The sequence below is a fragment of the Mastigoproctus giganteus genome, chromosome 9 (assembly GCF_048544385.1).
Source record: "Mastigoproctus giganteus isolate SK-2022 chromosome 9, ASM4854438v1, whole genome shotgun sequence".
In the NCBI taxonomy this organism is placed as follows: domain Eukaryota; kingdom Metazoa; phylum Arthropoda; class Arachnida; order Uropygi; family Thelyphonidae; genus Mastigoproctus; species Mastigoproctus giganteus.
Window position 1 is genome coordinate 91,060,230 of NC_143583.1, and position 13,942 is coordinate 91,074,171.

General features: G+C 30.8%; 1 protein-coding gene across 1 annotated transcript in view; it reads right to left on the reverse strand.

The window, feature by feature from the left end:
- Nucleotides 1–13,942, reverse strand: part of LOC150080537 (tight junction protein 1-like) — a 489,733-nt gene that overhangs the window by 59,684 nt on the left and 416,107 nt on the right. Inside the window, exons 29-32 of the mRNA XM_090380724.1 lie at nucleotides 13,342–13,559; nucleotides 11,879–11,941; nucleotides 9,625–9,805; nucleotides 9,200–9,543 (exon numbers count right to left, since the gene is read on the reverse strand). Of these exons, the coding sequence (XP_090236850.1) occupies nucleotides 9,200–9,543; nucleotides 9,625–9,805; nucleotides 11,879–11,941; nucleotides 13,342–13,559 (806 nt within the window). The remainder of the gene's footprint in view (nucleotides 1–9,199; nucleotides 9,544–9,624; nucleotides 9,806–11,878; nucleotides 11,942–13,341; nucleotides 13,560–13,942) is intronic.

Sequence of the window (13,942 nt, forward strand, 5' to 3'; positions counted from 1 at the left end):
GGCTAAAGAGTTTAAGCCCAAGTTCTGTCACTGTTCACAGGAGGGGCAATGTTGTCCCCATGAAAATGGAATGCAGTGCAACCATTATTTTTCAAACTTGTATTTCAAAAATAGTATCCCACTTCTTTTACTTGATTAAAAAATGTACAGCATACTTAAAAATGCTGTTCCAACTAACCTCCACAAGACTGACAAAACAACTGAGCTAAAATTAGGTTACAAGAGTTGAGTTCTTCTGGTATTGTGCAAAAACATGCATGGTCTCTGGAGAAGAAATAGTTTTAAGTTCTTTTAGTTCTAGGTTAAATGGTAAAGGGAATTACCTATGGGAAACGAACCAATTATTTGTGGATGGATCTACTTATATTTATTGTTAGAATAGCCTAAAACTAAGAAAGCTTAAACTAAATTTGATTCTTTTGGATTCTTCTACCCAAAGGTCTCATGTTTTCATGAGATACTAGAAGAATTCACCTCTTGAAACCTAATTTTAGCTGAGTCACTATTGCAGTTTTATGGAAGTTAGTCAGAACAGCAGTTTTAAGTACTTTATTACTTCTTTTTTTCTATTCTCCTGTCCAACTTCAAGGTAAAGTCATCTCCTTACAACAATTTTATTAATATTAATTTTATTAAATTTTATTCTTACAATGTTTTTAATTATGCTTATTTTTCACAGTCTGTACTAACTTCTTACAATTGTTCTTTCAGCCTACTCCGAAGAAGCAGTTTAAAATTATATCCATGAAATGCAGCATATATTAAATACTGATTATCATAAACCACAGGACAGAGTGGTCATCTGATTAGAGTTGTAGCTTTCATTTCCTGAGCAACATTCCTTTTTAAACAATACAGTGGGTTTTGTTCAAATAAAATTAAATCATGCAGTGAAGGTGAATTAATGATCTTCTGTCAGTTCAGGTTACTTCAGGAAAAAAGAGAGAGAGAGAGATTAGGTCTATTTTCCAATTAAGTACATTAATACTTCCTTTAATGAAACTTCTGGGAATGAATCCCCTTTATAACAAAGGCTGTCTTGAACACCTTTCTGTTTGCTAAAACGAGAAAATAATAAAAATATTCACAAGGCAGTTGAAATAATTATGAACATAAAGCTGTGACCCCATTATCATTTCAACAACACAACTGAATTGCAGTTCAGCTATACTTGTAAAATGCTGAATGAAATGAGATCAGTCCCATGAAGTGTATTTTGTGGCATGTGGTTGGAATGCAAGTGTAATTACACAATACTGAATGGCACCAGGTCATTAATTACTGCTTTGAATGTTGTTGTGCAATCCTAGACACATCTACTGCAAAAAGCAATAGAGCCATAATGGTTTAACCATTAATAGAGTCATGTGATACAAGCTGCAGTAGAGCCATTGCATTTCAAGTGGTTTGGTTAAAACACTAAGGGAATTACAGCCTAAAGCACCTATATTCTTGTAAATACATGCAACATTTATTTATATTTCTCATCAGTAAATCCTTAGCCCCTCCTCTCTTTCTCTCACACACATAATTTTATCATCCCCATGCACAATGAATTATTTCTTGCTTAGTTTGTCTATGCTTAGAGTACTGTGTAGTGAATAACAAGTCTCTTTAATGTCTGGATATAGAAATACTAGTGGAGGTGATTATAATGTGTCAGTGGTACAAATAAAATCTACACCCTCGGTGTAAAAATACAATTAAATCAGGTGAGCTGCATTCGCAAGAAGAAATCTTAAATTGCATAGCCCTTAGGATTGTCACAGTTGACCTTAAGAGTGTTTTAAATCTACCATAAAATGTTAAAGAATTGGCAACTGTGTTCACTGCTAACAAGTCAATATAGACAAGAAGTTTAAAGGAAAAGATGTTATATATGGATGGATGACATGATGCAATGCCATATGCCACTTAGTCAGGCCCTTATTACAGAAAAAAACACTGTGTTTATTTAATCATTTGAAGATTCACAAAGGCAAGGGACTGAAGGAGAAATCTTCTACTAGCTGATGTTGGTTTAATAAGTTTAAAAAGCACAATAAAATTCGCAATGTTTGTATCACCAGGGAAGCCATAAATGCTAACACTGAAGCAACAAGTGAGTTTTCCAATGTGTTCTAGGATATTATTGAAGAAAGAAGATACAATCCCAATTCAGTTTTTAACTCTTTAACACTTGAGTTCCTGGAACAAGAAGGGGTTAATAGCAGTGAATTCTTGGAATATACATGGGGTTTGTGTCAGGCTCTGAGAAGCAAGTTTCTTAGAGGATTTTTTTTTTTTTTTAATGAATATTTTGTACAAGGTGCTTTTAAATAGTAATGTGCTCTTATTTGCACTTGATTGCCCACATTCAAATGAAATTATTGTCAAAAATCCTGGAAAAATAATAGGGTTTGTTACTTTTTTTTTTTTTTTGATGATAGCTTCTACGTTTATTTATGTATGACTTTTTTTCAATTTTATTAATTTCTTGATCAGGATTTCAGAGTATTTATTCAATTTTGACATTTTTACACTCAAATGGGATAAATCATGCTAACAGGTGGTATTTTATGATTTATAAATTAAGATTTTGCCTAATAAATGCTTTTTACCTTGGTGGGAAAAGTTTCTCCATCTTCAGTTTAGTCTGAAAACATCATCACTATACTTCTGAAACAAGCATAAACCAATTTTATTTGAAACAAAAACAAAACAAGTAATGATTGTATATCATGTTCGCCTCTTCAATAGTATATGCATGTTTAGCAGTTTGTATTATGTCTCTGCATGCTATGACTCTTGTGTTATTTTAGTTTTTCTCTTCTTCAAATAAAATGGCATACACTCTTTTCAGAAGTACACTAATGATAGTTTTAGACTAAACTGAGAACAGGAAACAACTTTCTCATTGAGAAAAAAAGTCAATTAGGTGAAATTTTAATTTAGAAATCCTAAAATTTAAATGGTAATAAATATTACAAAAAGGACCAGATAACAGATTGCCTAAACTTAAAAATAAAGTGAAATAGATCCCAATGCCTATTAATTGAAACACCCTTAATGGGAGTGAGATGAAGCTGTTATAGAAGAAACTGCCCCCTATAACATTTATCTCCAAATAAATGAAGTACACACAAGGTTCCGGGTTGCTAAAGCTTGTATTACCTTTCTATATGGTAAGAATGCTTCAGGAAACTTCAATTCCTTCTTGCCCACTATTCACAAACATCCCAGGTGATGAAAGGATATTCAAAAATGCAACTGCCTTATTTGGACGTTGAACTACTTTTGCCTAATGTTAGTGTACTGCATTTCTAGCAGCATTAAACCAAGTGCATTGTTGCTCTTAGACCCTGAAAACCCTGGTAACCAGGGTTAAGTCTAAGACCCTGGTAACCAGGGTTACCAGGGTCTTAGACTCTGGTTACCAGGGTCTAAGGTTTTCAGGGTTACCAGGGTCTTAGACCCTGGTAACCCTGAAAACCTTGCCTTTTATATTCCCATTCTGGTAATAAAATTGTAGTCATTCTGGCAAATATGACTTTCTTCTTGCAGTCCAGCAACTAGATGATTTCTACTTTCAAGAGTTCATACCCAAGGCATACAGGATCCTTTTTGCCAGATGATTGAGAGCAACTTCCAGAAATTATGGAAGTCCTGTATGCTGCAATCAATAACATCAATGAGGCATGGAAAAAAAAGTTAAACCCACCTGTTTGAATTGTATTTGGTAGAAGGTATGGCCTGAGGTTGTCAAGTTTTGTACCTGTGATTCCAGCAGTTTGATTTGTTGTCCAGATGGCACAGACTGAGATTCAGTGAAGGTGATGTTGTGATGTGCGGGAACTTAAGAATCCCATGGGAACCATTTACCAATGAAGACTTGAAGGATTTGATGGAGCAGTCTGTTGCAGAAGAACTGCCTAACGACTCTAAAGACGTTACCTAACAAATAATCTCAACAACAAGGTTTTTGTCTGAAACCATCACTAAGATCACTGAGTTAATGGAAACTATTCAGACTGGAAACAGTTTGAATAATTCCCATTAACACAACACTGCTGTCAAAATTACTATTTTGCATGCCATGTCCTGCTACAGAGAGATTCTTAGTGAGAGGAATATGAGGGGAAAGCAAGCCTAAATTTGCAATCCTCAATTCTTTCATTCTTTAAGAAATTTTCTGATGAATAGTCACTAAAGCTTCAACCAAGTCTATCCATGCAGGATGATCCTTAGCTCTTCCTAGTCTACATGCATCTTGCCTATCACCTGAATAGGTGGTAGGCAAGTAAAATTCCAGTTTCAGCAAAAGTGACTGGAAAGTGTTTCAGTGCTTGTGCTATTTAATATATATATATATACATTTATTTTTATTATACATTTATTAATCATATGCAGTATATTTTATTGTAGATTTTATTGTTCCAATTGGTAGTGAAATCATACATAAATCAATATTTTTTTTTTATCAGCTCATGTAGCTAATATTAATTGTTAATTAACAAAATGCAATGAAGTACACCACTGACTTGGAAGAAATGAGCTATTCCTTTGTGCTGTCCACTAAACCTATGGTTATTAAGTTTCTAATAATGCTCTTCATTAGTACTGTATAAAGGTATTAATGTATTAATTTTATCTCTGTACAAGACATTCTTTTTAATTTTGCATAAAACAATAAGTGCTCTGTCTACGCAGAAAAGTTACACTTTTGTATCACCATTATAGAAATGCATATAGTGCATTCATCTTTCAAATAATAAGAATGAAAATAAGGATTTGAGAATACGTTTTTTTAAGGGATAAGCTGCAAATTATTATTTCAAGAACCCACTAACTTAATTAGGAAAGATCTAGCATGTGACTATACTGGTAAATTATAAGCAACCCACCACCAACAGAAGAATGTAGTTACACAATTAAATGAGCCATAAGAACTTCAACTTAATAATCTTTATTTCAATTCATACTGTTTACATAAATTTATTCAAAAAATTATAACATATATTACATTTAATAGACAAAATGTTGGTGGTAAGTTGTTCTGTTAAAAGTAATTTGAATGTTACAATCAAATTATTTTTAGGGTATTGCTAAAATTACTCTTGCTACAAATGAAACATTTATATGACTTTACATTACTATGTAACGTAAGAAATTACATTTACAACATAAATTATATGTTTGATCATATTCATGATCTTTAAATACCCTGAGATATCTATATACGTACATGTACAAAACCAAAGCTAAACACCAAAGAGATTCTGAATTATTTGGATAATGCCACTTACCCTACTTTTTTTATTGTTACAAGAATGAATAAGAAATAACAAAAAATAATTCAAATCCTATATAGAAAAGAACCTTTTATTAATATCCCTTGTCATGCTAAAATTTTTTTGTCTACAGAGTGATGAAATACTTAGCTTTGCAAGGATATTTCACCAGTCTGGAGAGAAATATAAGTTATTTCCAGCAGATGCAGTACAAAGGTAATACATAAAGAAGAAAAAGAAAAACTACACAACTTAAGACAAAATTTGTGAAGAGGTCTACTGAAACTTATAAGGCTTTCAGCATTCTTGTATAAAAGACTAAACATATCATCAAATACCACTACTTCTATCATCGACAAGTGAAACATGCTGGCACCCATATGTTGAAACCTTCCAGTGCATCTTATGCTGGGTGTATAGATGTATCACCATTGCATGTGGTCAGTTTGTTTTATACAAAGTGATTATAACCAGTTCCTGTTACATCAAATAGTGAAGTTTACGTGAGACATTTCTACCGGAAATGCAAGTCCACCACTGATTTACTGAATTTAAATTTTGCAAGTATTCCTGGAAAAGTACACATAAAAATCCATGGGAAGTAGAATTCTTTAATATCTTAATGGCTTGGCATCCCAGAAAATAAATGGTTGGAGTCAATTTATATAAAACAAACTAGATGTATTATCAACACAGAGAGAGAGAGAGAGAGAGAGAGAGAAGGGGGGTACTACAACTTATACACTGAAAAATCAGTGTAAAATATAGTCAAAGGATGATTAATGTAGGATTACACAAATTCTTTTTTTATTTTTAAGAAGCACTACATTCCTTGGTTTTCGGTTTTGAAAGGAATTTAGGGAAGTGCCAATAACGAGTCACTTTAACCTGCTGAGACTTCCTTGTCTCCATGGTAGGCAGGTGAAGAGTGTAAATCAGTAAACTAAAACTCCCAAAATCAGTGTTACTAAATACAAGCTTCCATCAAAAAGATAAATTCCAAAAATACTTATAAAGTAGAATATAATCCGCCAGGACATTAATGAACAAAAATAAGACAGCATTTGAACAACCTCTAAACATCACCATTGGGTTGGGTCGAGAGGTTGTTACCTTGTGATATGAGAACAAGGAAGTACCTACATGGAAAGGCATGAAAGTAAAAAAAAATAATAATAATAATAAAAAGGGGATTTGAATTAAATCACTATATACCCCAAGATTAATTTGGTCTGAGTAATATATATATATATATATATATATGATAAATATATAATATATATGATAAATAGCATTTTTACATGCTGACAACAATGTAAGATAATTCTTTTCTTCTTTTTAAGTCATTTGGATATGTAAATATACTAAAGGAAATCATTGGAACAAGCTGCCTCCATGGGCAACTGAAGCTGGTGGCTTGGGGAAATTTCAAAAGCCAGCTGGATCAGTATGGAAAGAAGGAAACAAATAGTGTAGGGTTCTTTTTTCTTTTTTCTTTAAAGGTGGTGTGGATAAAGCCTATAGTTTCTATGCACTATATGGCTAATACTAATGGTAATATTTATGCCTGAAAGCTTCATAAGTTGTAACCCTTTTTTAAAAAAATCTTTTAAGCTAGTGGCCCACTACCAAAGTGAAAGTGAATTATCCTATGTGATCAAATGTGTGGTGAGGACTGGAATCCTAAAACAGAAAGATGTAACAAGCACACCTTAAAATGTGTGGTAAGGACTGTACTAATTCCCAAAAAAACAGAAAGATGTAGTGAGGACACCTTGAAACGAAAGTGTGAATATACTTAGTAACTGACCTAAAAGAATTTGATAGGAAAGATACTGTGTTATGCTTTATGGCCAAAATAAGTGCATTTACAGAGGTTAATGAAGCTTTTGATGACCTGTAGTTTAACATTACAAAAAAAAAAAAAAAAAGAAATCAAAAGATTTTGCATTTTAGGGCACATAAAAGTAAGATGCACTCTAATTTTCCTTGCATAAAATTAGAAAAAATTCATTTGTGCTAATAATACTTTTTTTTTCCTGCTGAGGACTGTTTTAGGTGATTTTTCTGTTATATATTTTTAAAATATCCTGAAATTTTATGGATTATTTTAAGCTATCAAGTTTGCCTTTTCTTCATTAAAGTTTATATTACCTTTGTATATATTGGCCTGCAATAAAGGCAAGTTTGAAAACCTTATGGTCTTAATGCATAAAAATACCCTCTGCTAAGTTAACATATAACAAAACATCCATTTTTATTTTCTATTGGGATTTTTCTTCTCTCTTACCCACACACTTGTGTGTGTGTGTGTGTAAAAATCAATGGCAGATTTAAGCATAACTAGGGCAAGTGGCTGCTTAGGGTCTCACTACTGGGGGCCTACAAAAGTCATTGCTTTCAGGTATTTATTCAGCATTTCATACATTTCTGGTACTGCTAATGATGATGATCCTATTTATTTGTTACTGTTTTCTAAAAATTCATAAAATAATTTGTTTAAATATACAAATAAAATAGATGTTCTCCATACAAGGACTCAAAAAGCATTTTCACTGAGTTCTCAAAGTTGGTAAATCTGCCACTGAGAAAAATCATATACACACAGTGCACCCACACAAATATGCATATACATTTATGTATGTGTGGTGTGTGGATACAGAGTGTCCCAAAACTCCTTCCCATGCCATTACATGATTATTTAATTTTTTAAAAAAAATGTTATTTTAAAGACAAAAACTGTTTTTTTCTACACAAGAGCTAATTTTTTACGTAAATATGAATATGTAAAAGATAAAAGGAGCAGTTGTTCAAAGATATTATGTTTAACAATGACTACAAAAATGACAAAACATTTCTAAACAAATTTTTAACTGTTCTGCACCATATCACAATATAACTGTAGCGCTGAATTTTTTTAAAAACTCTTGGAAACAAGGGTGTTATGAAAAAAGAGACAGAGTCTCTAAACAAGGCTAATCAAGAATCATATAGTAAAGGCTAGAAAAGGCAGTAAGGAAAACTCAACATAAGGTAGATTTCAAAGTCAGCTGCACATTGCTTTACAAAAAACAGGATTTCACCTTTCTCTATAAAGTTTTCTTATGCACTTACTTGAATGAAAATGATTGTGATCTGACACTTTTCATTTTCATTTATTTTCATTTCTAGAATGGATTTCATCACCCATACAGAACTGACATTGAATAACTTTTTTTTTTCTGATGAGATAATTTCATTGAATTACTAAAAGAATCTAAGACCTTACCAGCTCTCATACTATTCAAGAGAAATTTGGTGATTACCATAAAGCAATTGTTTAAGCCTTACTCCCTGGTAGTGCCAGTTATAGATTGATCAGAAAGAGAATCTGTTTGAGCGGATGAATTACTGGGTTTCTTTACTGTTTTTTTTTCTGGTTTGTTCATTGCTCTAAATAAATGGCATTAAAATATCTGATTTAACAATTCATTTAGTCTAAAAGAATACAGAGCAGGACTTTTGGAACACCCTATATGCATACTCATGAATAAAAAGAGATATCTATGACTCATATTTAAAAAGATGATTAAATCAATATGCATTTAACTTAGCTTTGTCAATTTAGAGCCCATTTCATGATATGAAAAAAAAAAAAAAAGCAAGCTTGCTCAGTTTATAATTTGAAATTTGTGAATTTATTGCTTTAAAAAAATAAATAATAATGTTTCCAATCTGTATATATATATATATATATGTCATTAGTTATCTGTTATTTACCAATATCACACAGATGTTTGGTTTATTCATCTAACAGTTAATCTAAAAGTTTTTTTTTTAAGGAGGTCTATATTTGAATAATACAGAAATCTTATTTTAATACATGACAAATACTAAATGGGTAAGATCTTTGGTATGAATTTGTGTTACATTTGGGATAATGAACTTACTTTGTTTCTTCACATCCAGTAGGTATGGACTGAGAGTCTGGTTTTTTATACAGTTCAAATGCACTTCCTCTGTTTTCTCTATTACACAAATCCAGTAGGTTAGGTGGTGGAGGTGGCAATGGAGGAGATGACTGTCCTGATGAATTATGTTGGTTAAGATCACATGCATATGATATATTATAATAAGGTCCTTCTATACCATTTGTGGTAGGCAAGTCTGAATTATTACTGTCATCTTCTTTGGTTGTAGAGCATGCATCATATGTAAAGTTCAAATTATTACTTTGAGCAACATCAGTACCATTCTGTACAAAAGCCATTTTTTTAATATCAATATAAGGGTAATTTTCATTATATTGAGAATTTAAATTCTGTGATAATGATGAATCTGAAGGTAGTGTTTTAGAATAATACTGTGGCCGGACCATATTGATAGTCTTTGGATTATTATTATTTCTATTCACTAAAAAAGATGAAATATCAGAATGAGATCCCGAGATCATATCACTTGTAAGAGGAACCTCCATATTAGATTCTTGTGTGTTCCACTGTTTGGGCTGATAATGAGTAGGTTTTGGTGGTGGAATTGGGCGACCATCAGCCAATCTAAAAGAAACATTAAAATTTTGTTATCTATTTTTTTTTTTTTTTTTTTTTTTTAAATATAGAACAACACTTATAAAAAAAGATAAATATGGTGTAGTGCTATTCAGAAAATAGCCATTCCTATGAAGATAATAATTTTATAAATATCCAATTATTCTCAATACTTATAAAATTTTATAATAATTTTTAATAAAATTAATACATTTTGCAAAAATGTTGATATTATATTAGATTTGCATCTAATATAATATTAATATTAACATTTTTGCCTCCGTTGATGGGTATTTTCTAATTAAGTGATACATTTTAGTCAACTCTCTAATGCCTTTTCAGACATTTTGAAAAAAAAAATTGCAGTAATCCCTTGAGTTAATGGACAACACCACTGAACCAGCCTTTTCTTTTTATGGGATCCGTTTACAAAACTACCTCAGTTTGATGGTAGTTAAATGACCATAGATGGTATCAACAATACAGTAAAACTTGGTTAAATTAACATTGGAGATAATGACAACTTGGCTATAATGTCATAAATATGCTAGTTTCCTTCTCCACATAAATTACATTATGGCAGCAGATTTATTTTTCATTTTTTTTGTAATCAAAGTGCATTTGCATATGTACTTTTTATACATTACTTCATATGCTTAATAATGCCCCCACACGACAGCATTTTTGAATAATTTTTTTAAGGATGGTTAATACTATGATTACTATAAAAATAAATTATATTCATAGTTATAGTGGCTGATTTTTTTTTTTTTGGAAATCTTAAAAAGCAAAGTTTCAATAAGAAAAGTTTACAACTCTTTTAATTACTTTCCTAAAACATTAACTTTCCAATATGAAATAAGCAGCCCACAAACAGACACTTTCCCTAACAATAATGAAAATTGTATTCTGCCAATAGCAAAGTGTAGTGTTTTATTGGCTCAAGAAATCTGATATCCATATAGGGTATAAGATTTCTGCACTGCCAGAGATGATTTATTACATTGCAAAAAGCATATAAAAGCCAGTGGACTTCAACAAATGGATGCTGGAGAGAGAACAGATATTTTTAACAGCATGCATTCAAGTTAATTATAGTTGAATAAGCAGGTGCACCTAGCATAAAGGGTGCTAAAAGTTTGCTGTTTTATTTTTAATGGTTGTACTCTAATTTTAACATAATCACATAATCAGTGATGTAGACCAAAGGGTAAATAGTACTTGGGAAATACTAAAACTGACATTGACATCACTCTGACAGATAATTTAATTTTTAAATTTAAGGATTTTGTAGTATTAGGATTAATAACTGTGAACAGTATAACAGCTGACAGTCAATGTGAATATTCTAGTACAATCTAATCAAGAAAATAAATTTTAATTCAGTCCAATTTTATAATTTTTTTTACTCAATGTTAATATTTCGTATTTTACTTTGTTGTACTATTATGCTTTATAACAAATATTACAAAGATTTATATCACCCTTCCTATATGTGCAGTTGTGAGTACATTGTATTTATTAGTCTATATTGGTGTGCTCTACTAAACAATAATAAAGATTATTTATTTTTTTAATAAAGATGACTTCATGGGAATAAAAGGACTAATTATTTATTTTCAAAAATCAAATGCAAAATTAATTTATTGGTTAATTTTAAAGAAGATTATTCATATTAAAAAAAATACTTTTCTTGGAAACAATTCAGGGTAAATCTAAAGCTTTCCTAATATGAAATTTTTTTTTATTGTCTTCAAGAAAAATATTGCTCTTGGAATAATGTTTTCTAAAGTGCATTAAATATTTATTAGTTTTCAAATATCATAAAAATTTAGTTATGATATGCAGATAAATGTGCACTCTTTGCAAATATTCAATGTAAGGAACCATCTATAAAAATTCTGACTGAGCAAAAAACACTTGCATGAAAGGCAGTTTTTTGTCAAGATGTTATGTGACAAGAATTACAAAATAACAAAAAAAAAGGATCTTAAAAACAAAACATAATCTATTCACTAGTTTTCATCAGAAATTGGTTGTAAGAGTTTAAATATCAGTTATAACATAGGGTGGCATACTTACTTTGGCTGGAGAGTAGTTGGTTTGGGTGGCGGTGATGGTGGATGAGGTCTACCATCTGGATACCTAAGAATGATCGTTATGTATAAAGATATTCATAAATATGAAAATTAAATTTCAGTTTGCGTATACTACACTCAAAAAATTAATGATTTGTCATTCTTGACTTATCTTAGCAAAGCAATGAAATTTGCTGAGAGGTCAAAAAACAGAGCTTTCTAACTGTTAACTACTTTACTATTTTTAAATTACATATTGAAGCAGCTGGTTATGTATAGGCTTACAAATGATGCTTGAAGGTATAAAAATTAATTTAATATATTTAATTTTTGAGAATTATCCTGTTTTAATAATGTTTATAAGTTCAAAGTTTAAGTTTTAAGCAAGCTGGATTAAATTGGATGTCTAGCAAGTCAAACTAAATGAGTATATAAATAAATTTAAACTATTTTTGTTACTTTAAGCACATGTTACAATTTAAAACTATTTAAATTTGAACTATCTTATTGCAACATCTAGAACTTAGGTCTACTGACTGACTCATAATATAAATCTTTAAAGAAGAGCCAACAGATCATAAAAATAGTTTTATTCAACTAATTTTATATAAAAATTTCTCCTATTTTCATAATGCTAGAGGGTATCATCTTAGGAGGTGAAGGCAGCATGCCTATACATGTTGCCCTTCCCAATTAGCAGTTTTTTTTTGTGGATTCACAGTAGACAGTACAACTCATGAAAACAATACTTTCAGTTCAGTATATTCATCTTGCCTTTGCTTTACCTGATTTGATATATCTAATAAATATCTTTGTTATTATGGTCCCTAAAAGAACTACTTAAGTGAAAGTGAATCAAAAGAGAAAAGGGTAAGAAAATTAAATTCTATTCATCATAAAATGGTAGGCAATAAATAAGGATGTAATAAATCTACAATCTGTTCCATAAAAAATTCCTGGTTGGTGAAACTGCGAATTTTATAAGAACCATTGAAACCCATTAATGGAATAAACAGATTGGTCTTTGCTCATTCACAAGAAAGCTTTGAGGTTTGCATAACCATTGGAGGTGCAAGTGGGAGAAGTTAGTAATGCTTTCCCTTCAAGTTTCCAACCAAGTAGGGACAGCTTCAAAAATTTAGGGAGCTCTTTTATATTTATCTGTGTATTTTCAAAATACACAGATAAATATAAAATTTGGGACAATAAGTTTATGTGACAGTGGAACAATGCTAGAATCTAGTGTTGTCCAGGATGTATAGCCATCCTATCCAAGAGTAACTATCTGCTTTAACATACAGTTCTGCTCAATTATTTATATTGTATTTGCATTTAAAAAAATATATATTTAATTTTAAACTTTAACAAAATATATGAAACAACATATATTTTTAAATTAAATAAAAACACAGACTGAACAAAATTATAATAAGTATAGTCAAAGTTAATATCATAAATAGCATTTACCTATATTTTGGATTATTATGATAAGCTCTTGTCCGATCTAAGGTAGAAGACTTAAGAGGCTGAGCTGTACTCCTTGTGAAGCGATAGGGATCATGTACGTTTCTTGATCCCTGACTTGGAGAAAGAGGTAATGTATGGTCTTTTAGTCTATTGTCTCGTGGACTGACAGAATGAGGTGAAGATTTAGATTCATTACTATATATGTTTTCAACAGCATTCTAAAGAGGAAAAAAAAACAAGAGAGAGACACTTCAATTTATTGCTTTTGGTATAGAATATACAGTCATGTTATATGAAATAATAAAGAAATGTGAAATTTCTAGCCTCTGCTTATTGATAGCAGTACCTACCTATTCTTTGATGTTTTTTGATAAAAACAACAGCAAAAGCAACTATTGACTGAACTTGCTTTGATTTTTTTTTAATTCTTCAGAGTCTAATATGTTCTCTGGCAAATAATTTTAAGAACCATAATAAAATCATTATCTTTGTTAATAAGTCAAAGAAAAATACTCGCCCATATAGTAAAAATTAAATTAATTGTTAGTCAGTCATGATTTGCATTACTTTGCATTCTTATCCCAAACAGTCCAAATTACTC